Genomic DNA, 26,175 nt, shown 5'->3' on the forward strand with positions numbered 1-26,175 from the left:
TTCTAAACCAAATTTTGCGATGAAGTGACCCTCCAATCCTGAACACCATCGACGTGATGCAAGGTATGCTCCACCGTCTCCCTGTCTCAACACTGTTGCATCTGATGTTGACAACTCTTGGGAAAATACATCATTTAATTTTTATGATAAATAACGTAGGTCCTCGGCCGAGTATCAGTGTTAACATAAAATAATTGCTTATTGACATGGTTCAGTCCAGAAACTTTTTTCCGGTCTGTTTCGCTTCTTTGGAGGTATATATGGATGACCTCAATGCTTAGTCCTCCACTAAATGGGTTTCATGTGTTTGGGTTATGGTCTCTTCGCCTGCTCCCTGCTCTTTAGGCTAAATTAACTTCCTGTCACTGCACTGCTTGATGTTTTCGCAATATAAAATGGTTCCATCGTTGACTCCCTGTTCGTTAGGCTTCATTGAGACTCCTGACGCTGCGATTGCTAATCTTTTAATTTGAGTATCTTTACCCATCCTAGTCTTCCAAATCTTCAAATCTTTGATGAGTCCGTCGCCGGGTCCCTGTTCGTTAGACTGTGTTGGGTCTCTTGCCTCTGCACTGCCTGATGTTTTAGTATTAGGATATTGGCTTATCCTAGTCTTCCCAATGTTGAGAGAGACGATGATTGTCTCGTCTTCGGCCCCCTGTTGGTTAGACGGTATTGAGTGTCCTGCCACCGCAACGCCTGATGGCTCAATATGAGGATATTTGCCTATCCTAGTCTTTCTAATCTTGAAAAAAACGACCTTGGTCCCGTAGAACGTCATGCCTTTAGTCTTAGCCAAACTTATCATGGAGACTTGATCAATGCCCACCACAGGGAGAGTACCTTTCTTCTTCTTCTTCCCGTGCAAGACCTCCCATTTCTCCACGACCAACTTTTGGTTTTGCTTGTTTCCGTCCCGAATTCGCCTCCCTCATCCTTAATGAAGAATGTCGCCTTTGTGGGCCTTTCTCACAAGGTTGAGTGTTGCGCATCAGGGAGTGTGGATTCTTCCAACTAGCTTTTTAACGGTATCAATACATTCCTCTGATGCAAAGTGCAGCGTTAAGACGTCCCCTCTATACTCGCTGCTCATAATCCGTATGGGTGTACCCCATTCAGAGTTCAACACATAATCGAAAACCCTTTCGTTTACCAAATGTTTCACTTAGGACCGATTATCTGATGGGATCCTACCGGATGCACTGCCGATATTGATGACTGCATAAGTTAGCTCATCTCTGTTGTGCTTCCTTGCCACTCTGGCATAAGAAGGCGGCTCCTTACATTTTCCAACGACCATCTTTTCTCTCTGTGATGGCTGTGGCCTTCTTTTGGAAGTCACAGTCCTCCATGAAGACTCAGGGGCCGTGCTCGCTTCCTTCGTTCCTGTTCCGACTTTGTCAACCCTCCTCAGTACACTGTCTGGAGTCTCCATTGCGGAAGGGCCGGCTTGGTCTTCTCAAAATATTTGAAAGCGGGGAGCTCTTTTTATACCCTCCACCATAAGATGGGGGTAAACTAATTTCGTCATTCTGATTGTAACTACTCGAAATATTCGTCTGAGACCCCATAAAGTATATATATTCTTGATCGTCGTGAAATTTTATGTCGATCTTGCCATGTCCGTCCGTCTGTCCGTCCATCCGTCCGTCCGTCTGTCTGTCGAAAGCACGCTAACTCCCGAAGGAGTAAAGCTAGCCGCTTGAAATTTTGCACAAATACTTCTTATTAGTGTAGGTCGGTTGGTATTGTAAATGGGCCATATCGGTCCATGTTTTGATATAGCTGCCATATAAACCGATCTTGGGTCTTGACTTCTTGAGCCTCTAGAGTGCGCAATTCTTATCCAATTTGAATGAATTTTGGCACGTAGTATTTTGTTATTATATCCAACAACTGTGCCAAACATGGTTCAAATCGGTTTATAACCTGATATAGCTGCCATATAAACCGATCTTGGGTCTTGACTTCTTGAGCCTCTAGAGTGCGCAATTCTTATCCGATTGGGATGCAATTTTGCACGACGTGTTTTATTATGATATCCAACAATTGTGCCAAGTATGGTTCAAATCGGTTCATAACCTGATATAGCTGCCATATAAACCGATCTGGGGTCTTGACTTCTTGAGCCTCTGGAGTGCGCAATTCTTATCCGATTGGAATGAAATTTTGCACGACGTGTTTTGTTACGATATCCAACAACTATGCCAAGTATGGTTTAAATCGGTCCATAACCTTATATAGCTGCCATATAAACCGATCTTGGGTCTTGACTTCTTGTTCTTCCTCACAGTTTTAGCAGTGTTATACTCTTCGGGAGATCTGAATCTCTTCTCAGCTTCCAAAGAAGTGCTTGGAATGTCAGTTCTATTCCTTTAAGCGTCCTACACTTTCGCCCGATTGCGCTACCGGTGCATTATTCTATGTCTCCTTGGTCATGCCCCGGATCGCTTTCTTGGTCCTCTTGCTAGAGCAAAGCCATCGCTAACTACTGCCGTTATCCCGCTGTCCTCATCTCTCAATTTGGCTGCAATGACTATTTCAATGACACTGTCGCTCTCTAAATCTGAATCGGAAACATCACCTTTACATATAGACTAGGGACGAGCTGCGCATCCCTCTGGTTTATCCGTCTCTTCCAAATTCGTTAGTCTGACGACTGGTTGAGCGTTTGAAGTATTACTCTCGACTATAGGTGCCAAGGCAACCACACTTGTAGGAGGGGCGAATAATATGCTACGGTCTGATGCCACCACCGCAGCTGTTGGGTCTTTGGAGTCCATTTTGAGACTACTTCAGAAGGTTTTAAATTTTTTTTTTTTTTAAATTTTTGTAATTGGTAGTGTCTATTTCAAAATACGGATATTAATCTTTGAGAAGCGAAATGAAAACACGTCTGCTCCACTCGACGAATACTTCTAAAGTCTTCTCACTTACGTACCAAATATAGTCTGAATTGGTCGATAAGCTGATATAGCTCTCATATAAAACGATCTGCCAATTATACTTTCTGAAACTCTAGAGGGCGTAAATCTTAACTAATTTGGCTGAAACTTATTTCCACAATCACTGTTTCTATGATTTTAACATATGTGCCACTTATGGTCTGAATCGATCCATAACCATAGTAGATGGTGTTCAACATCCATGCCAAGCCCGAATCGGTTAGTAACCTGATATAGCATAGCAGTGTTTATCCATTATCATATGTTTGCCTATAAAGATACGGGGCAAAGAACTTGACAAATGCGATCCATGGTGAAGGATATATTGAGTTGCCCAAAAAGTAATTGCGGATTTTTCATATAGTCGGCGTTAACAAATTTTTTCACAGCTTGTGACTCGGTAATTGCATTCTTCCTTCTGTCAGTTATCAGCTGTTACTTTTAGCTTGCTTTAGAAAAAAAAGTGTAAAAAAAGTATATTTGATAAAGGTTCATTCTAAGTTTTATTAATAAAAATGCATTTACTTTCTTTTAAAAAATCCGCAATTACTTTTTGGGTAACCCAATATAAGATTCGTACCGGCCGAACTAAGGTCGCTTTTTTTACTTGTTTTTCTTATTATCCATTATGATACCAAAGTGACGCCAGATCTGGCCTCTGGTGGGAAACGAACCCACGACCCTCACACTGGTAATCCGAACACGCTATCAACTCGGCTACCAGGGTCACATAAACTTTCTGTGAATAAAAAATTTTACAAATATCCGTTACAGTGCCCATATTCCGATACCTTGTAACGCATTTTACAAAGTGGCCCAAGTAAGTTTTTGCAATTTTTAATGGGCCACCCAATATTTGGATGTATGGTCTACCATGAAATATTTTTATCGCATTTTTCCCACTGTAATTTGGAAATGCCTTGAAGTTAGTTTTTTGGCCATGGTAACGTATGATTTATTTTAAAACATTGTTCTATAAATATCGCTTATACGCTATGACGGCTTATAGCATAAATTTAAAATTCATTGATATGTGAGAAGTTTGCCCCTGTTCCTTAGTGGAATGTTAAAGGGCAAAATTTGCAAGACCCTTCATCCACATATCAGCCTATAAGGCAGCTACATCTAAATAGGGTCCTATCTGAACCATATTTGGTTCGGATGTCAGGAGTCTTAAAGCAGCTAACGGTTTCAAATGTCACCCAAATCAGATAATAAATGCGCCGTTTATTTGTTTAAGCCCAAATCGGCCGATCGGTCTATATGGCAGCTATATCTAAATATAGTCCTATCTGAACCATATTTGGGTCGAATGATGGATGGCTTAAAATAACTCACTGCTTAAATTTTCATCGAAATGGGATAATAAATCCGCCTTTTATGGTATTTAGAATCTAAAGCTGAAGATCACTGCATGTGGCAGCGATATCTAAATATAGCACAACCAGAAGCATATTCGAGACAAATGTCGGGAGACTTAATACAACTTACTGTTCCAAATTTCTGTTAAATCGGGTAATAAATGCAGCCGTTAGGTGCCTTAGACCCAAAATAGGCAGATCGATCTATATGGCAACTTTATTAAAATATGTTGCGATCTTGACCATATTTGGTTTCGGGCCTTGTGAAACTCATTGTCATAAATTTCAGCGAATTCGGATAATAAATGCGCCTGTTATGGGCTTAAGACCCTATATAGGCAGTTCGGTCGGTTATATTTATGTAAATATTGGCCGATAAAACTCACTGTAGCTAATTTCAGCGAAATAATAATAAATGCGCCTGCGGTGGGCTAATGACCCTAAAACGAGATTTCGGTCTCTGTTTTGATCCTTAATCTGCGTAGAAACGAAATATGTGCCAAATCTTAGCACAATATCTCAATTTTTAAAGACTAATTACAACCGACGGACACACAGACCGATGGACGGAGAGCCGCACACGGACACCGTTAAATTGTCTTAGAATTTTACGAAGATTCGAAATGTATACACATACTTTGTAAGGCCAAAAATTCCTATTTCGATGTGTTGCAAACAGAATGACTAAATGAATATACCCCCTTTCCCAATGTGAAGGGTGAAAACAACAACTCATTTCTTGAAAGCACATTTCAAATGTTCCACATTATTACAGGCTATAAGAAATCCTTAAGAGTTATCACCCCCACCTTTAGTTATCTTTAAAATTCTTCTCATTTTTATTTTCCATCATCTCCTCTCTTCAATCTAATTACAGCAATTATTGCAAACGCTTTTACTGGCAACGGCTGCCTTAATATCGGCCAGCATATTAACAGCATTGCAATTCCCAGCCGTTTTGAGTTCACCGGCAGCGGCATTGTCTTTTGCCATTGTGACCACATTCTCATTGGGAACGATAGCCGCAATTACGGGTGAAGAGTTAGCGCCATTACCATTATTTGCAGTATTCCTGGTAAGTATCACATAAACTAAGGACACAGAAAACTAAACACCATACGCTTCTTGTGAGTTAGTCAGGTTTAAAGTGCTTTGGTAAGGTTTGGTTATTGCTTTTTATAAGGGAATATACACAAACAAAAATTGTGTGAGAAAATGTGGGAATAAACTTTGTCTTGAACAGCACTTTATTTTGAACCCAACTGGCAGGATGACCTTCCAAGGCAGGTTAATTGAGCAAATTTTAAGACGTCCTTTAAAGACGTCACAAAAGTATTGGGTTGCCCAAAAAGTAATTGCGGATTTTTCATATAGTCGGCGTTTTTTCCATCTACCCCCTTCTTTTGACTTTCCATGACGCGAAGCACTTTCATGAAAAGCCTATAGTGTCTTAAGGATCGCTGGAAGCTGGACTAAGCGGATTAACCAAATTGAGCGAAGCCTATGTTAGGTGATGGTTTACTTAAAATTCTAGATGTCGAAATTGGAATCCCTTTATCTACGTTTTGCCATACATATTTCTATTGGGCCTGAGTTTCACATACTCTTTTGGTCTGTATTTATAGCTATAAGGAGGAAGATGAAACCACAAGGCTGTCTAGGGGGTCTCTACCTTGATCTTGTGTGATTCCATCATATACGCAGTTGGACTCAAAGCTGGCCTTCTGAAACCTTGGTGTGCCTTTGTATAGTTTCCCTAAGGCAGAAACTAAAAAATTGGTTATTTTAACAGAGGACACAAAGAGTTTAACCACTAAGAATGAGGTACTAAAAACAGAAATAAAAGCACTGAGGGATGCAAAGGAAGAGGACTGTAAAAGATTGCAAACGTTGGAAGATCAACTAGGACGGACCAAACTTACTATACGAGGATTACCAAACCAAAAAGCGTTATATGGGGCTGTCAACAAACTGTTTCGCCATAATCCAAAAATGAATTTTGAGCTAGAAATCGAAAGTATAAAAAGTAGCATGAAACTAACGACAAAACAAGTAAAAGCGTGCTAAGTTCGGCAGGGCCGAATCTTATATACCCTTCACCATGGATCGCATTTCTAGAGTTTTTTTCCCGGCATCTATTCTTAGGCAAAACAAAAGTATAAATAAAAAGATTTGCTCTGCTATTAGAGCGATATCAAGATATGGTCCGGTTCGGACCACAGTTAAATTATATGTTGGAGACCTGTGTAAAATGTCAGCCAATAAGAATGGCGACCTTCGGGAGCTCAAGAAGTAAAATAGAGAGATCGATTTATATGGGAGCTATATCAGGCTATAGACCGACTCAGACCATAATTAACACGTATTTTGAGGGTCATGAGAGGATCCGTCGCACAACATTTCAAGCAGATCGGATGATAATTGCGACCTCTAGAAGCTTAAGAAATCAAGATCCCAGATTGGTTTATATGGCAGCTATATCAGGTTATTGACCGATTTAAACCATACTTGGCACAGTTGTTGGATATCATAAAAAAATCACGTTGTGCAAAATTTCATTCAAATCGGATAAGAATTGCGCCTCCTAGAGGCTCAAGAAGTCAAGACCCAAGATCGGTTTTTATGGCAGCTATATTAGGTTATGAACTGATTTGGACCATACTTGTCACAGTTGTTGGATATCATTACAAAATACTTCGTGCGAAATTCCATTCAAATCGGATAAGAATTGCGACCTCTGGGGGCTCAAGAAGTCAAGACCTAAGGTCGGTTTATATGACAGCTATATCAGGTTATAGACCGATTTGAACCATACTTGGCGCAGTTGTTGGATATCATAACAAAACATAATGTGCGAAATTTCATTCCAATCGGATAAGAATTGCGCCCTCTAGAGGCTCAAGAAGTCAAGACCCAAGATCGGTTTATATGGCAGCTATATCAGGTTATGAACCGAGTTGAATCATACTTGGCACAATTCTTGAATATCATAACAAAACATGTCTTGCAAAATTTCATTTCAATCGGATAAGAATTGCGCACTCTAGAGGCTCAAGAAGTCAAGACCCAAGATCGGTTTATATGGCAGCTATATCAAAACATGGACCGATATGCCCCATTTACAATACCAACCGACCTACACTAATAAGAAGCATTTGTGCAAAATTTCAAGCGGCTAACCTAACTCCTTCGGAAGTTAGCTTGCTTTCGACAGACAGACGGACGGACATGGCTAGATCGACATAAAATGTCTCGACGATCAAGAATATATATACTTTATTGGATCTCAGACGAATATTTGGAGTAGTTAAAAACAGAATGACGAAATTAGTATATCCCCCAACCTATGGTGGAGGGAATAAAAACTTTTGAAGGAAATATTGGGTTGCCCAAAAAGTAATTGCGGATTTTTCATATAGTCGGCGTTGACAAATTTTTTCACAGCTTGTGACTCGGTAATTGCATTCTTTCTTCTGTCAGTTATCAGCTGTTACTTTTAGCTTGCTTTAGAAAAAAAGTGTAAAAAAGTATATTTGATTAAAGTTCATTCTAAGTTTTATTAAAAATGCATTTACTTTCTTTAAAAAAATCCGCAATTACTTTTTGGGCAACCCAATATAAAGCAAGGCCTATATTAAATATATACAACATGCTGAGTAAAGCGAAAAACGCATCTTAAAATTCCTTGCCTACATGGCTGGCCCTCTTGCACTGCAATGATAATTACGGCCAAGAACAAATAACCATAATAACGAAAGCTAGAGGGGATCTTCTTCGGTTGAATTCTAATAAATACAGGACTGTAGATGAGCAAAGATATAAAAGTATGCGCCTTAGATATTTCAACAAAATATTTTTGTCCCCAAATGAAATTATTAATATCCTAAATGGTGGGGAAGTTTTTAGTTGGCTAAACTTTGCAAAATTTCAACCACATCGGATAATGAATGCGCCCTCTAAGGGCTCAAGTAGTAAAATCGGGAAATCGGTTTATTGGGAGCTATACCAAGTTATAGACCGATTCAGACGATATTAAGCACAAATGTTAAAGGCAAAATTTCAGCCAAATCGGTTAAGAATTACGCTCTTTAGACGCTTAAGAGATAACATCGGGAGATCGGTTTAAATGGGAGCCATTTCAGGCTATGAACCGATTCAGACCATATTTAGAACGTATGTTAAAGGTCTTAGCCATTGTGCAAAATTTCAGCCAAATCAGACAAGAACTACGCCCTCTAAGGGCGCAATATATAGTGGTTACAAAGGGTGATTTTTTAAAAGCTATAGGAAAAAACAAGTAAAAAGGTGTTAAGTTCGGCCGCCCACCACCTCGTGTATATATGTAAACCACCTTTCGTCATAATCCGGTGAAAAATGCATGATTTATCCCCCCCCCCCCCCCCCTAGCAGCTTTATGGAAATATGGTCCGATTTGGACCAAATTCGGCACAGACATTGAGTACTACAAGCCATTGTTCAATTTTGTAGAACAACATTTTTGGTCTTTTTGGTAGCCATATCCAAAAAAAAGACCGATCTTAACCATATAAGACACGGGTTTCGAAAAGCTTGACATAAGTCAAATTTCAGAAAAATCGGATAACAAATGCGCCTTTTATGGGGCCAAGACTTTAAATCGAGAGATCGATCTATAGCTAGGCAGCTATATTCAAATCTGAACCGATCTAGATCAAATTAAAGAAGGACATCAAAAGCCCTAGCACAGCTCATTGTCCCAAATTTCGGTGAAATCGGACTTTTAGCGCATTTTATGGGCCCAAGACCTTAAGTCGAGAGGTCGGTCTACATGGCAGCTATATCCAAATCTGAACCGATCTGGGACAAATTGCAGAGAGATATCGAGGAGCCTAACACAACTCACAATCCCAAATTTCGGCTACATCGGACAATAAATGGGCCCAAAACCTTAAATCGAGAAATCGGTCTATATGGCGGCTACATCCAAATCTGAACCGATCGGGGCGAATTGAAGAAGCATATCAAGTGGCCTAACACAACTCATTGCCCCAAATTTCAGCAAAATCGGATATAAAATATGGTTTAAATGGGCCTAAGACCTAAAAAAATGGCGGATCGGTCTATATAAGAGCTATATCAAGATATAGTCCGATATATCCCATCTTCGAAAATAACCTGCCCATGGGTAAAAAAAAAGAATCTGTGCAAAGTTTCAGCTCAATATCTCAATTTTTAAAGACTGAAGCGTGATTACAACAGAGGGACGGACAGACGGACGAACATGGTTAGATCATCTTAGATTTTTACACCACTACTGTGGTACAGTAGTGGTGTAGTGAATTAGTTTGTAACACCCAAAAGGAAGAGAGATAGACCCATTGATAAGTATACCGATCGACTCAGAATCACTTTCTGATTCGATTTAGCTATGTCCGTCTGTATGTTTGTCTGTCTGTCCGTCTGTCCGCCTGCCCGTCTGTCCATGTTAATTTGTGTACAAACTACTGGTGGCAATTTTCATCCGATCGTCTTCAAATTTGGCATGGGCGTGTCTTTCAGCCTAGAGACGAAGCCTATTGAAATTGGAAAAAATTTGTTCAGATTTGGATATAGCTCCATATACATGGGAGCCCGATTTGCAGTAATACTGCAATAAAATGGTCATTTGCTAACAGATTTTCTCGAAATATGGTATGGGCGTGTTTTTCGGCGCAGAGATGAAGCCTATTGAAATTGGAAAAATTATGATTTTCGACATTAATGGTGAATTTCATAAAAATCGGCCCAGATTTAGATAAGCTGTCATATAGAGGACAAAGTGGGCCTGGGAGTCTACCTTGAGAACCCAAGGAGTGAAATCTGTTTTAGGCTGCCTGACCATAATACTGTCCTGCAGGCGGAGATCCGGGCGATTATGGAATGCGTGAGATGATGTCGTGCTAACGTGAGGACGTCGAGTGCGAATATCTTTGCGGACAATAAACTGGCCATAAGAGCAATAACTACCAGGACGGTAAAATCTCGAACAGTCTTGGAGTGTAAGAAGGAGATTAACGCCTTCTCTGAAAATAGCGCGATCCGCATCGTCTGGGTGCCGGGCCACAGCGCACGATTTAGCATTGTAGGCCAGAGGACTGTTCAAGAAGTCAAATCCGTAGATCGGTTTATATGGGAGCTACATCAGGTTATAGACTAGATTAGCTCCGAACTTGGCACAGTTATTGAAAGACATAGCAGAACATTATGCGCAAAATTTCAGCCATATCGGACAAAAAATGGTGGCTTTAAGGGCCCAAGAAGTTAAATGGGAGCTATATCACGTTATAGACCGATTTGGACCGTACTTGACACAGTTGTTGAAAGTCGTAACAGAACACTATGTACAAACTTTTAGCCAAATTGGAAACAAATTGTGGTTTTTAAGGGCTCAAGAAGTCAAATCGGCCGATCAGTTTATATGGGAGCTATATCAGGCTACAGACCGATTTGGACCGTACTTGATACAGTTGTCATAACAGAATACTTTGAGCCCAATATCAGCCAAATCGAACAAAAATTATAGCTTGTAAGAGTCCAAGAAGTCAAATCGGGAGATCGGTTTATATGCGAACTATACCAGGTTAGAGACCGATTTGAACTGTACTTGGCATAGTTGTTGTAAGTCATAAAAGAGCACTATTTGCAAAATTTTAGCTAAATCCGGCGAAAATTGGGGCTTCCAGGGGCTAAAGATGTCAATTCGAGAGATCGGTTTATGTGGCAGCTATACCAGGTTATAGACCGATTTCGAACCGTACATGGAATAGTTTTTGGAAGTCGTAACACTATGTGCAAACTTTTAGCCAAATCGGACAAAAACAAAATTTGGCTTATAAGGGCCCAAGAAATCATATAGGAAGATCGGTTTACAAAGGAGCTATATTCAAATCTGAACCGATATGACCCATTTGCAATATTCAATGATCTCCATCAATAGTTAGAATATGTGCAAAATTTCAAGAGGTTAGCATTACGCGTACGACCGCTATCGTGATTCGACAGACGGACGGACGGACATGGCTAGATCGACTCAAAATATCGAGACGATCAAGAATATATATACTTTATGGGGCCTAAGATGAATATTTCGAGGTGTTACAATTACAGATTGGTATTAAAACCATTACCAGCCCGGTAATAACGCTAATACCAAACGGCAATAATCATTTTATATGTCATCCATCGCAGACTGCAGATTTGCCGATGAACCTTTCATTAAGGGACAGGGCCGAACTTTTCACATATCAATGAGTGCTGTCCGATTCATGTTTAAGCTCAATGATAAGGAGGAGGCCTCCTTTTTATAGCAGAGTCCGATCGGCGTGCCGCAGGGCGATACTTCTTTGAAGAGGTACCTCACAAATGTCGCCAGCATTAGAAGGGGATAGCCACCGCTGAAAATGTTTCTGATGTTCTCGCCAGGATTTGAACTGAGGCGTTCAGCGTCATAGGCGAACATGTTAACCATATGGTACTGACATGAGCATGTTCGGTATCAACTTTCCTCCGGGTGTAGACAGGAAATCAATCATTTACCAACCCACTCAATTACCAGATTGTCAATCACTTTATCCATACATCAATCAATCTTTTAGTTAACCATTTGGTTACAAATATTTCCCGGTGTAACCATTTATCGCTGTACGAAACTGTGTGAAAGCTGTTCTTACATTTTATATCAGGAAACGGAAGTATGATGACGGCGCAACAACGAGAATATCAACAGCCGTGTATTCAGTGCAATGTAGCATCATGAGTGGCACTAAAAATTGTGTCATTGCTTCTGCTACTACTTCTGCCTCTCCAATGCGTATTGCAAATTGTAACTAAGTATGGACTCATATCCACATTTCTGCATATGACGAGCCAGCCCACTCACACAAGTGACCTAATAGCCTGAAGCCCATGCACTCTGGTGTAAGCATGTTTGCGCTAATGTGTATAACCTTCGCATTTAAAATGGACCAAAAGCATTTCCCCACTTTGGTTGAGCTTTAGAGCTAGCACACATTTAGTGTTACTGTTATTGAGGCTGTTTCAAATTTTTGGACTTGAGGGCAAACAATTAAGTGACCACATTGATGAGCTGCTATTAGTAGGATCTTGTTGTCGAGTAAGGTCGTGTAAGCCTAAGTATTGCCTTATTTGATGGCAATTAATGTCGTTAAATGGCATAATTATGGCAAAAATGTTTAACAAGCGGCAGCAGCATGATTTTCGTAGGGGATTGGCGAAAATTGACAAATCAGCCTAAGGATGGGAATGGTAATAATCCCTTGGGAAGGTAGAATCTGAAACAAAAAAAGGCGTACGATGGCAAGAAGGAGAAAAAGTCCATAGACAAATTTGCAAACTGATTTTATTTTACATATAAATCGATATAGAGAAATAGCTTGTAGTACGAATACAAAACATGCTGGGAGGATTTTCAATTTGAAAGTGTACTCTTGTCCATATAGCGACATTTGGAGTAATAGAAGACGCATCGCTCTCAGGTTTATTGAGAGGCTTGGTGCAAATGATCCTAAGACTCTCACTAATAGGGATAGAGACTCTCTAAATTGGACTCGGGGATTCGCTGCGCTGGCTACCCCAAAGACTACAGATTCGGAAACTGCACCGCAGTCAGCCAAAAGTCTGCGGTCACCTGGAGGGCATCCCATGCCTAAAAGAACTAGGGCGAACAACAGTATGATGGCTCCAAGAACCTTTGCTAATGTCGCTAGGGACAGATTTGTGATGGCAATTGTCGACAAGGAAGAAGAACGGAGCTGCATACCTAGGAATAATTGGAGTGCGATAGTCAATGGGCTGTCATCTGTATACTCCGATGTCCTTGCAGAATTTTCTAGGTCTTCTCCAGTTTGTGACGATGCAGTCTGGTATCCGGGGGCCATACAGACTAGTTGCCTTCGGGGATGTGCGCTAAAAAAGATTGGTGAGATCTGGCCAGGTGCAGCACTAGATTTAATCAAGAAGGAAGATATACCTTCTCGACCAATGACGCATGCTTGAATACCTAGGATTCCCTAAGATCCTGAATCGATACTTGGAAGACTAAAGGGAATATAAACACAATCTTTCAACCAACTATCGACCACATCGCTAAGGTCTGGCGGATCGCAGGAGACTGAAAATCCTCCTGCCACAATCGCGACAGGAGGGGAAGGCATCGAAACGGGACCCGACAAGCCCTATGTGGGTGGGTCATCCAGTTGGTCTGGGCTCAAGGCGTGCGCCAGCGAGGAAGGACTGAAGTCAAAAAGTACATCGACAGCAGCAGCTAGTGGAGGAATAGTCCACACCGCAAGTGTCTTGCGGAAGAGTGGTTCCACTACATTTTCACCTGCCCCTGGATGTGTACGGAAGGTCATCATGACAAGATCTAACGAATCTTGAGGAGACGAGGCTAACAAAACGGTGGTGGTAGTTCTAAAGGGCCATTTCGGCGGGCCTAAAGGTTCTCCTGATGGCAGTGGGATTTGGCTTGCCAAGGGGCAAGCAGTACACAATTGGCACATCTATAAGACAGAGCTAAGAAAATGTAAGAGCGAGCTGAGAAAGGCCAAGAACAAATCCTGGGTGGAATTCTGCAGCTCCGTGGAGGATACATCTCAGGCCTTTAGGCTAAGGATGATTCTGTCTTCGAGAAAATGTATGGACAATCTCAAGTGAGGAAACACTAGAAGTACTCTTTGATAGAAATTTCCCGGAAAATTCTCCAACGGACAACATGGTGCCAGAAGAGCTTGGCCCTGATATGAATTTGTCGGAAGTTATTAAGGAAATTGTGTCTGAGCCAAAAATCATTTGGGCGATAAGAATTTTCGACTCCTTTAAATCGCCAGGTCCCGATGATGTATCGCCGGTTGAATTACAAGCTATGGCTGATAGATTGGTTCCTTGACTTAGGGATGTATACTCTGCCGGTATCAGCATGTCATATATATCTGAGGAATGGAGGGACACAAAGGATATTTTCATTCCGAAAGAAGGAGAACCCTACCACATGTTGGCGAAAGATTTTCGTCCTATTAGTCTGTCATCCTTTACACTGATTATTGTATAATACATCCTTTACAATGTATTATTGTCTCTGGAAGAAAAAGGTGTAAAAGAGCTCGCGTATGCTGATGACATTTCAATTGCGAAAAAGTTTCCCAGCACTCTAAGAGATATACTTCAGGAAGCTCTACGTGCAACAGCGAAGTGGGCTACCGATAGTGGTCTAGGTATAAATCCGTGCAAGACAAAAGTAGTTCTCTTCAGCAGGAGATACAAGTTGCCTACAGTGGCACCTGTCTCTTTGGGAGGAGAGAATGTTCCATTTGCAGAAAGCGCAAAATACCTGTGTGTTTTACCAGGACAAGAAATTTAACTTCAAATCCAGCATTTTGGAAAGGGCAAGAAAGGCACACACATGCAAGACAGCCATAGGCAAATGTTGGGGGGGTTTAGACCGCGCGTCATGCATTGGGTATATACTGCAGTTGTCAGACCTATAATGCTATATGGTGTTGTTGTCTAGTGGACGGCCCCGCTTCAAAAGTCTACTTTATGTTTAATACTCAACCGAATCCAAAGGATGGCTTGTCTGTGCATCTAAGCCTCACTGAGGACGACCGACACCATTTGAGGCACTGAATTTAATGCTACATCTAATGCCTCTGGACATTGTGGCTAGACAAATTGCTGCGACCACTGCCGTGAGGCTAAGGGAGTTTTCTCTTTTGTCATGTGGCGGCTATGGACACTATGTTACCCTTTATACAATGCCCCATGTTCCAAACATTGTGGATTAAACCCTACCCGAGCCGCCTTTTGACAAAAAGTACAGTACCACTATTCCTGATAAAACCGATTGGAACTGGTAATAGAAGTTACATAGACTGCTATATGGATGGTTCCAAACTAGACCACCAGGTAGGCTTTGGGGTGTACTCTAAAGATCCAGAACTGGTCATATCGAAAAGGTTACCCGACCACTGCAGTGTGTTCCAAGCGGAGATCCTTGCAATTAACAAAGTGATGGAATGGTTAAGATATAATGTCATAACAACGATTGACATAAATATCTTCTCAGACATCCATTTAATCCCTGGATAACGTATTTCTGAACACAAAAACCGCCCTCGACTGTCGCATATCTATCAACGAGATGGCTGAACAGTTCAAAATGCACATGCGGGCGGGCCTCTGAGATACCCCAGGGAATTGTAAAGCGGACGAGCTTGCAAATTTCAAATTTTGCCTATGAACTTTCCACTAAGGAACAAGGGCAAACTTCTCACATATCAATTAGTGCAGTCCGATTCAAGTTTAAGCTCATTGATAAGGGGCCTCCTTATTATAGCGAGTCCGAACGGCGTGCGCCAGTGCGACACCTCTTTGGGGGAGAAGTTTTACATGGCATAGCACCTCACGAATGTTGCCAGCATTAGGAGGGGAAAACCACCGCTGAACATTTTTTCTGATGGTCTCGCTAGGATTCGAACCCAGGCGTTCAGCGTCATAGGCGGACATGCTAACCTCTGCGCTACGGTGGCCTCCAAGCGGACGAGCTTGCAAGACTAAAAACTACGATACATATTCCAGGGAAATTGGAATCTGTAGGTATGCCTCTAGCGACAGGTAAGCTAAGTTTTCAGGACCAGGCCCGAAGGACAACGAATCTCAGACAGGTCACTGTCTAATCGGGAACGACTTTTGCAGAAGCTGTGAGGACATCAAAGAAAAAGAGACAATTGAGAACCGAGAAAGCGATCTGGATGGTTCAACGTTAGGAACTAGAAGGCATCTTCCTTCTTTTATTCCTGTAGTGAGTCTGATGGTAGACTGCCACTTTAACCTGTATTGGTTTGCCCTCGCACACATTTTACTATCTAATCACGTTTTCCGTCCCACAATATTACCTTTCAATTATCAATATTTCTTTCAAGTACCAGAAAATCAGCGATAGTCTACTCTGTGATAGTCTATCTTTCTGACCATCTCTTTCATTTCTAAGTTCCACAATCGGCAGTTAAGCAATCCAGCTCGAAATGCCCAGGTATTTAAGGATTTAATCACCATTTTAGTAAAATCTATTCGTTCAAAAATAATTGTTTCAATTAGTCAATTATTTCTTTATTCCATTGTTATACCCACCACCGAAGGATGGGGGTATATTCATTTTGTCATTCCGTTTGCAACACATCGAAATATCCATTTCCGACCCCATAAAGTATATATATTCTTGATCAGCGCAAAAATCTAAGACGATCTAGACATGTCCGTCCGTCTGTCCGTCTGTCTGTTGAAATCACGCCACAGTCTTTAAAAATAAAGATATTGAGCTGAAACTTTGCACAGATTCTTTTTTTGTCCATAAGCAGGTTAAGTTCGAAGATGGGCTATATCGGGCTATATCTTGATATAGCCCCCATATAGACCGATCCTCCGATTTAAGGTCTTAGACCCATAAAAGCCACATTTATTATCCGATTTCGCTGAAATTTGGGACAATGAGTTGTGTTAGGCCCTTCGATATCCTTCGTTAATTTGGCTTAGATCGGTTCAGATTTGGATATAGCTGCCATATAGACCGATCCTTCGATTTAGGGTCTTAGACCCATAAAAGCCACATTTATTATCCGATTTCACTAAGATTTGGGACAGTGAGTTGTGTTAGGCCCTTCGATATCCTTCGTTAATTTGGCTTAGATCGGTTCAGATTTGGATATAGCTGCCATATAGACCGATCCTCCAATTTAGGGTCTTAGGCCCACAAAAGCCACATCTATTATCCGATTTTGATGAAATTCGGGACAGTGAATTGTGTTAGGACCATCGACATCCTTCGCCAATTTGGCCCAGATCGGTTCAGATTTGGATATAGCTGCCATATAGACCGATATCTAGGTTTTAGGTTTTGGGGCCACAAAAGACGCATTTATTGTCCGATGTCGCTGAAACTTGAGACAGTGAGTTTAGTTAGGCTCTTCGACGTCCTTTTTCAATTTTGCTCCGATCGGTTCAGATTTGGATATAGCTGCCATATAGACCGATTTCTTGATTTAAGGTTTTGTGCCCATAAAATGCTCATTTATTGTCCGATGTCGCCGAAATTTGAGACAGTGAATAAAATTAAGCCCCTTAACACACTTCTGCAATATCGCACAGATCGGTTCAGATTTGGATATATCTGCCATATAGATCGATGTCTAGGTTTTAGGTTTTGGGGCCATAAAAACGCATTTATTGTCCGATGTCGCTGAAATTTGAGACAGTGAGTTATGTTAGGGTCTTCGACGTCCTTCTTCAATTTTGCTCAGATCGGTCCAGATTTGGATATAGCTGCCATATAGACCGATTTCTTGATTTAAGGTTTTGTGCCCATAAAAGAGGCATTTATTGTCCGATTTCACTGAAATTTGACACAGTGACTTATGATAGGCTTTCGACATCCGTGTCGAATATGGTTCAGATCGGCTAATTTTTAGATATAGCTACTGTACTTATTAGTATTTGGTCCAAATCGGAATATATTTTGATATTACAGATATGGGGCATAAGGTATGAAAGTTTCACCGAATTTTGATGAAAGGTGGTTTACATATATACCCGAGGTGGTGGGTATCCAAAGTTCGGCCCGGCCGAACTTAACGCCTTTTTATACCCTCCACCATAAGATGGGGGGTATACTAATTTCGTCATTCTGTTTGTAACTACTCGAAATATTCGTCTGAGACCCCATAAAGTATATATATTCTTGATCGTCGTGACATTTTATGTCGATCTAGCCATGTCCGTCCGTCTGTCCGTCCGTCCGTCCGTCCGTCCGTCCGTCTGTCTGTCGAAAGCACGCTAACTTCCGAAGGAGTAAAGCTAGCCACTTGAAATTTTGCACAAATACTTCTTATTAGTGTAGGTCGGTTGGTATTGTAAATGGGCCATATCGGTCCATGTTTTGATATAGCTGCCATATAAACCGATCTTGGGTCTTGACTTCTTGAGCCTGTAGAGTGCGCAATTCTTATCCGATTGGAATGAAATTTTGCATGACGTGTTTTGCTATGATATCCAACAACTGTGCCAAGTATAGTTCAAATCGGTCCATAACCTGATATAGCTGCCATATAAACCGATCTTGGGTCTTGACTTCTTGAGCCTCTAGCGTGCGCAATTCTTATCCGATCAGAATGAAATTTTGCACGACGTGTTTTGTTATGATATCCAACAACTGTGCCAAGTATGGTTCAAATCGGTCTATGTTTTGATATAGCTGCCATATAAACCGATCTTGGGTCTTGACTTCTTGAGCCTCTAGAGTGCGCAATTCTTATCCGATTGAAATGAAATTTTGCACGACGTGTTTTCTTGTTATATCCAACAACAGTGCCAAGTATGGTTCAAACCGGTCCATAACCTGATATAGCTACCATATAAACCGATCTTGGGTCTTGACTTCTTGACCCTCTAGTGGGCACAATTCTTATCCGAATTGAATGAATTTTTGCAAGACGTGTTTTGTTATGATATCCAACAACTGTGCCAAGTATGGTTCAAATCGGTTCATAACCTGATATAGCTGTCATATAAACAAATCTGGGCACTTGACTTCTTGAGGTTCTAGAGGGCGCAATTCCTATCCGATTTGGCTGAAATTTTGCATGACGTGTTTTATTTTTACTTTCAACAACTGTGCTAAGAATAATTCAAATCTGTTCATAACCTGATATAGCTACCATATAAACCGAGCTTGGGTCTTGACTTCTTGAGTCTCTAGAGGACGCAATTCCTATCCGATTTGGCTAAAATTTTGCATGACGTATTTTATTTTTACTTTCAACAACTGTGTCAAATAAGGTTCAAATCGGTTCATTACCTGATATAGCTGCCATATAAACCGATCTGGGATCTTGACTTCTTGACCCCTAGAGGTCGCAATTATTATCCGATATGCCTGAAATTTTGTACGATGGATCCTCTCATGACCATCAACAAACGTGTTTATTATGGCCTGAATCGGTCTATAACCCGATACAGATCCCATATAAATCGTTCTCTCTATTTTACTTCGTGAGCCCCAATGGGCGCAATTCTTATACGAATTGGCTGAAATTTTACACAGGTCTCCAACATATAATTTAATTGTGGTCCGAACCGGACCATATCTTGTTTTTGCCTAAAAAGAGATGCCGGGAAAAGAACTCGTCAAATGCGATCCATGGTGGAGGGTATATAAGATTCGGCCCGGCCGAACTTAGCACGCTTTTACTTGTTTTTTTTTTCCTGAGAGACAATAGCCATTATTAAATCAATAAAATTTATGGACTCGCCAATTGGACACGAACTACTTTTTTGTGTTCTTAATTTAACAATAAACAAGAACTAATGTGTCCCTGTTGCCCAATAACCACTACACGCTACCAACACTAATAACCACTACTACTACCAACAACAATTATTTTCAAATAAACAAAGAATTGGAAACCTAGGACATAATCCATCACACATGCAAACCACACATTCCATATTTCCATATTAATTATGTTCTCTGTTTTTTTTTTTTCTCTTCCTCTCCCACACATTTTCTCTAGGGCATCCATACAATGTTGCCAATATCGTGGCCAGTGTCTGTGGTCTTAGCTTTGTTCATGACGGCCATACACATTGCTTACCGTGTATGTATCTCACCCGACTATTCGCCAAATTTGCCAGTGGTAAGTAGAGTTGAGGATAATGGGAAAATCATGGCCGAATCTTATATACCCTCCACCATGGATCGCATTTGTCAAGTACATGGGAGCTACATCAAGAGAAGGGAAGAGACAGACTTCTCTACGGTGTGCAATGACTACGAGCAGTTGGATTTAGGTTAGGTTGAAAATAGGGTGCGTTTATTAATCCGCCCCATGCAAATATGGATATGCATCTAAGCCAGTAATAGGCTTGTTATGCACTCTAAATAACCTCGAAATAGAAAATCTAAGTCCGAAATTCCGTGCTACTTACAAAATTCCTAATTGTTTTGCATACCACGCCCCTAATTTAGTTCAAGTCTGGTATTATGTCCCCACCCAAGTTCCGGTGTCTGTTAGCCGCAATAGCCGGTCAGTGACAGAGGAAGTCTCATCATCTTCACCCCTACATGCCCTCCACATACTATCACTTGCCGCACCAATTTTGCATAAGTGAGCTAGTGTCCCGTTGTAATACCAAAAGCTATGCTGGCCTCCTGTTTACTTCCTTTCAGCAATAGCCTCGTCTTCTCACGATACGGATCCCTCCCATAGGATTTTCGTCGTCCTATTGACCATTTTGCGGCGGTTCTACAGTGTTTCATGCCCGTTCATAGTTCACACCCTTAACTCGGACTGCGTTGACCCTAAAGGCTTCCAGTTAACCAAGTTTATTTACGGCAGTCCTCTGGCCTTCACTTCAAAATCTTATTCCGCTATGGCCCGACAACCGATCGATGCGGATCGTTAGACAATAACACTCTAAGACTTTTCGTGACCTTACCGTCCTGTTGCCCTAATGGACAGTTTACTGCCATAAATGTGTTCACATATCCCTGCAAAATTAATAAGACTCTGCAAGATAATGGTTGCTGATACACGTTTCTCAGTAAGAATAGGAGAGAATCTCTCCGAACCAAACGAGTTTTCAGACAAGGGGATAGCTGATAGTATGGAACTGAAAGAATCGAAAGAGAATCAGTGAAAAAGGGCAGTAAATGGAGATACGACAAAATGGATGGTTTCAACTCCCCAAACGCCTTGTACAACCGAGCAGGTAAAGAAAATGGAGAAAGTTGGGAACCACAATTTTGAGATAGTCAATAACTTTATCTTACTTGGCACGGCCGTAAACGAAACGAATGACACCAGCTTTGAAATAAAGCGGGCAATAATACTGGCAAACAGATCCTACTTTTGATTAAGTAAGCCGGAGGCCACCGCAGCGCAGACGATAGCATGTCCGCCTATGACGCTGAACGCCTGGGTTCGAATCCTGGCGAGACCATCAGAAAAAAATTTCAGCAGTGGTTTTCCCCTCCTAATGCTGACAACATTTGTGAGGTACTATGCCATGTAAAACTTCTCTTCAAAGTGGTGTCGCACTGCGGCACGCCGTTCGGACTGGGCTCTAAAAAGGAGGTCCCTTATCATTGAGCTTAAAACTGCACTCGGACTGCACTCATTGATATATGAGAAGTTTGCCCTTGTTCCTTAGTGAAATGTTCATGGGCAAAATTTGCAATTTGCAAGCCATTTAGAAACAAGGCCACTACTTGTGGTTCCGAGGCATGGGTACTTGTGAAAGCAGACAAGGCAGTGCTTGAATTCTTAAACCATATGGACCAGTTTGCGTTAATGGAGAATATAGGCACGGTATGAACCATGAGCTGTACGACGACAATAGCATAGTTACACGTATCAAAATACAACGGCTGCGTTGGCTATGTCATGTTGTCAGAATGGATGAAGAAGCTCCAGCTGAGAAGGCAAACACGGTGGTACACGTGAACCGGGAAGACCAAAAGCCCAATGGAAACATGAAGTGGTGGGAGACATCTTGTAACTTGTTGTCAGAGATTTTAGAACGGTACACGTGAACCGGGAAGACCCAAAAGCCCGATGAAAAGATTAAGTGGTGAGAGACACCTTGAAATTTGTTGTCCGAGATTTTAGATTGATCGAGGCACTTGGAACTCTATTCTACATTTGGCTAGTGGAACAAATGTTCTGTCATAGCCAATTAAAGTAAACTAGACTAAGAATTTCACACTCGACATTAACACCACACCATTTCACGCTTTCCATGTTCTCTCGGATCGCCGCCTGCAGGACCGTATTATGGTGAAGCAGTCGAAAGCAGATATCAGTCCCAGGGTTCTCAATGTAGAACCCCAGGCCCACTCCATCCTCTACCTTTGATCCATCTGCGTGGTAAAAACTTCCAGATGACAATACCAGTGTTCCGGCTATCCAAGACTGTTGCACTGGCAGCAGTGCCTCGCACTCGTCTTCAAATTTCGTCTCGGATATCCGATCGGAAACCTCTTCCATTCCTTCCAGGTTTCCCATCGTCGCCTCGATTATACCGCAAACCATTCTCCCATCGCTTTAAGTCGCATACCCGGAGTAGCAGCCTCACAGTAAATCTGCATGTTTATGGGTCGGATATCTAGAATAGTCTCCAGTGCCCTAGTGGGTATGGTCCTATCGCTCCGCCTATGCCAATGTTATCTGAACCTGTTGTATTATCGGTTCGTTGCACTTTTTCTCCATCGCAGTCCACCTCCTACTGCGTTCCTGTACAGCCAGTGGGCTATCCTCGGATTCAGGACCCATTTCGTGCCTACGGCCTATCCACATGGTGCCCAACATCTGTGAGCCTTCTCAATACGCTCCTGAATGTGACACTTCTCATTCAGTTTCCTGTCCAAAATCACTCCAAACACCTTAGATATCGAAATCGTTTTATTGAGGAAACGTGGTGCGTCAAATTGGCCCACCTTCGTCTTCCTAGTGAACAGTCATATTTCAGTCTTCTCTTGGTTAAAATTGGGATCCCTAGGGTTGGTTCGGTCGTCTGCCTTATCGAAGACCCTTTCGGCACTTCTACATAGCTGATTCGGATCCTTACACTTTAGAAGTATTATAACATCGTCTGCAGGTTCAAATCCCCCCTCAGTCAGCATCCGTAATAGGTTATTTACGGTGGTCACCCATAGGAGTGGCGATAAAAGGTGCAGTTGGTCGAATATAACAGTATGTCAATGCCCGCAATTCCGAGGAGCAGACACAGTATAATCAGTGAACACCTCTTTCGTTGCCTGGATTCGCTCCAGAGACTTAGTCCTCGCTCTCGCCCTTCCGCAGTCCTGTAGAGACCTGATCTGGCTGACAGGTTCATACTCTTACCGATAACAGCTTTTTTCAGGTACGCCTGGTCTACTTTTTATGCTATGGTTTAATATTTCTGACTTTTAGCTGCCTAGTACAGCGCTATGGTGAATCTCTATCTGTATTCTTCTTTCTCTCTTCTACTTTCTTCTAAGGCTAACAGAATGAATCTAATGTCTGCGAGTGTCAGGGTTAGTAACCGGGGTTGCTGGTCGCTTGCACTCCAATCTAGCCTCTTAATGTTCCTAGGGTATAACATTGCAATTTTGACCCATTCCCATACAAAAGCTTTCTTTAAGGCATGCACTCCTTTTTTAGTCCTTGATATGCTTTCTTAAATGGCCCAAATGAAGTGTGGAGCATGTTTTTAAGCCATTCTTGGTTTGCAAGTTTTTTTTTCAAGTTTAAGCTCAATGAGAAGGGGCCTCTTTTGTATGGCCTAGTCCGAACGGCGCGCCTCAGAACGACACCTCTTTGGGGAGAACTTTTTACATGGCATGGTACCTCACAAATGATGACACCATTAGGAGCGGGTAACCACCGCCGATATTTTTTTATGATGTTCTAGAACCCAGGCGTTAGCGTCATAAGCGGATATGCGTACAAAAGGAACACGCCTCCATTTCTGTCACCGATTTCGCCGAAATTTTTCCAAGGCAAGTTCTTCACAATGTCCTTGATTCCACAGTGGTTAGCGAAACGGGTTTTGTGTGATATTCAACTTTCCTCCGTTAAGAGTATACCGTATAATCCGCCTGGCAACGTTCTCACTACAAGATTGAGTGACGGGTATCCAGTGGATGTGTTCTTTGTTCCTGTAGTTCTCAATTATTTGTATACCACCACCGAAGGATGGGCGTATATTCATTTTAATACCCACCACCGAACGATCATTTTGTCATTCCATTTGCAACACATCGAACTATCCATTTCCGACCCTATAAAATATATACATATTCTTGATCAGCGTTAAAATCTAAGACGATCTAGCCATGTCCGTCAGTCTGTTGAAATCTTTAAAAAAAGATAGAGATATTGAGCTGAAACTTTGCACACATTCTTTTTTCTATCCATAAGCAGTTAAACTTTGACGATGGGCTATATCGGACTATATCTTGATATAGTTCCCATATAGACCGATCCGCCGATTTAAGGTCTTAGGCCTATAAAAGCCACATTTATTATCCGGTTCCGCCGAAATTCGGGACAGTGTGTTGTGACATCGACATACTTCTTCCATTTGGCCTCGATTGGTCCAGACTTAGATATAGCTGCCAATTAGACCGATCTCTCGATTAAAGGTTTTGGGCCCATAAAAGGCGCACTTGATGTTGGATGTCGCCGAAATTTGGGACAGCAAGTTATGTTGACCCGATCGGTCCAGATTTGGATATACAATAGCTGCCATGTAGACCGATCTCTCGATTTAAGGTCTTGGACCCATAAAAGGCCCATTTATTGTCCGATTTCGCCGAAATTTGGAACAAAGAGTTGTGTTGGGCCCTCCAATATCGTTTTTCAATTTGGCCACGATCGCTCCAGATTTGGATATAGCTGCTATATAGAGCGATGTCTCGATTTAAGGTCTTGGGCCCATAAAAGGCCCATTTATTGTCCGATTTTGCCAAAATTTGGGGCAATGAGTTGTGTTAGGCTTTTGGATATAGTTGCCATATAGACCGATCTCTCGATTTTGGGTTTTGACTCTATAAAAGGGGAAGTTGTGTTAGGGCTTTTGACATCCTTCTTTAATTTGACTGAGATCGGTCCAGATTTGAATAAAGACCGATCTCTCGATTTACGGTCTTGGGCCCATGAAAGACGCATTTATTGTCCGATTTCGCCGCAATTTGAGACAGTAAGTTATGTTAGGCCACCTTTGACAGCTTTGGATACAGCTTCCATATACACCAATCTCTCAATTTTGGGTCTTGGGCCATAAAAGGCGCATTTATTGTCCGATTTCTCTGAAATTTGGGATAATGAGATGTGTTAGGTCTCAGATCGGTCCAGATTTGAATAAAGGTCGATCTGTCGATTTACAGTCTTGGCCCCATTAAAGGCGCATTTATAATCCGATTTCGCGGAAATTTGACACAGTGCCTTTTGTTGGGCTTTTCGACATCCGTGTTCTATATGATTCAGATCGGTCTATATTTGGATATAGCTACCAAAAAGACCAATATTTTGTCCTACACAACTAAACAATGACTTGTACTCATAGACCACTCAATGTCCATGACAAATTTGGTCTAAATTGGACCATATTTCGTTAAAGCTGCTATGGGGGCATGAATTATGCACTTTTCACCGAATTATGACGAAAAGTGGTTTACATATATACCCAAGGTGATGGAATTCCAAAGTTCGGCCCGGCCGAACTTAACGCCCTTTTACTTGTTTTCATTATTTTTCTACATTTTCAACCTAAATTTAGAATTGAAACAAACTAGATTAGATTTTTCAAATCACTCTCTCTGCCGTTTTTGCTATCATACATCGTCAAATGTCAACATTTTTAATTGAAGTCCTTCATAATGCTCAAGAGCCGCGCGCCCAAATACAATAACTCAAGTAAATAATTCCATTGGCATAGCTAAGCATTAGTTTGAATTCATTCAACTAAACATATACATACAAGAGATACAATGAGGCTTCATGTCCTTTGGATAAATAAGGGACTTGAGTTATTCACTGTTGTGAGCTTTTCATATTTTTTTTTTTTTTTTTTTTTTTAATTTTTCTTTTATGAACGAAACACCAATGGTTTTGTGGCAAAAGTCATTAAAAAACATAAAATTTTGAACAAAAACAAGTGACATTGCCACAATATGGGAATGTTGGTTGAATGGTTGGCTGGCTGGATGATGGTGTTTACTTATCGCCATGCACACAACACAAGTAATACACAAAAGGGTCTGCTCTTCCGCGAAGTCCTCCATGTACGCTTCATAT

General features: G+C 41.4%; 1 protein-coding gene across 5 annotated transcripts in view; it reads left to right on the forward strand.

Moving 5' to 3' along the window:
• Positions 1-26,175, forward strand: part of LOC106091398 (adenylate cyclase type 2) — a 499,738-nt gene that overhangs the window by 349,276 nt on the left and 124,287 nt on the right. For all 5 annotated transcript variants that reach the window (XM_059360972.1, XM_059360973.1, XM_059360971.1 and 2 more), the window contains 2 exons: positions 5,184-5,381; positions 19,906-20,028. In XM_059360972.1, coding sequence (XP_059216955.1) covers positions 5,184-5,381; positions 19,906-20,028 — 321 coding nt within the window. The remainder of the gene's footprint in view (positions 1-5,183; positions 5,382-19,905; positions 20,029-26,175) is intronic.

Source organism: Stomoxys calcitrans, chromosome 1 (genome assembly GCF_963082655.1).
Source record: "Stomoxys calcitrans chromosome 1, idStoCalc2.1, whole genome shotgun sequence".
In the NCBI taxonomy this organism is placed as follows: Eukaryota; Metazoa; Arthropoda; class Insecta; order Diptera; family Muscidae; genus Stomoxys; species Stomoxys calcitrans.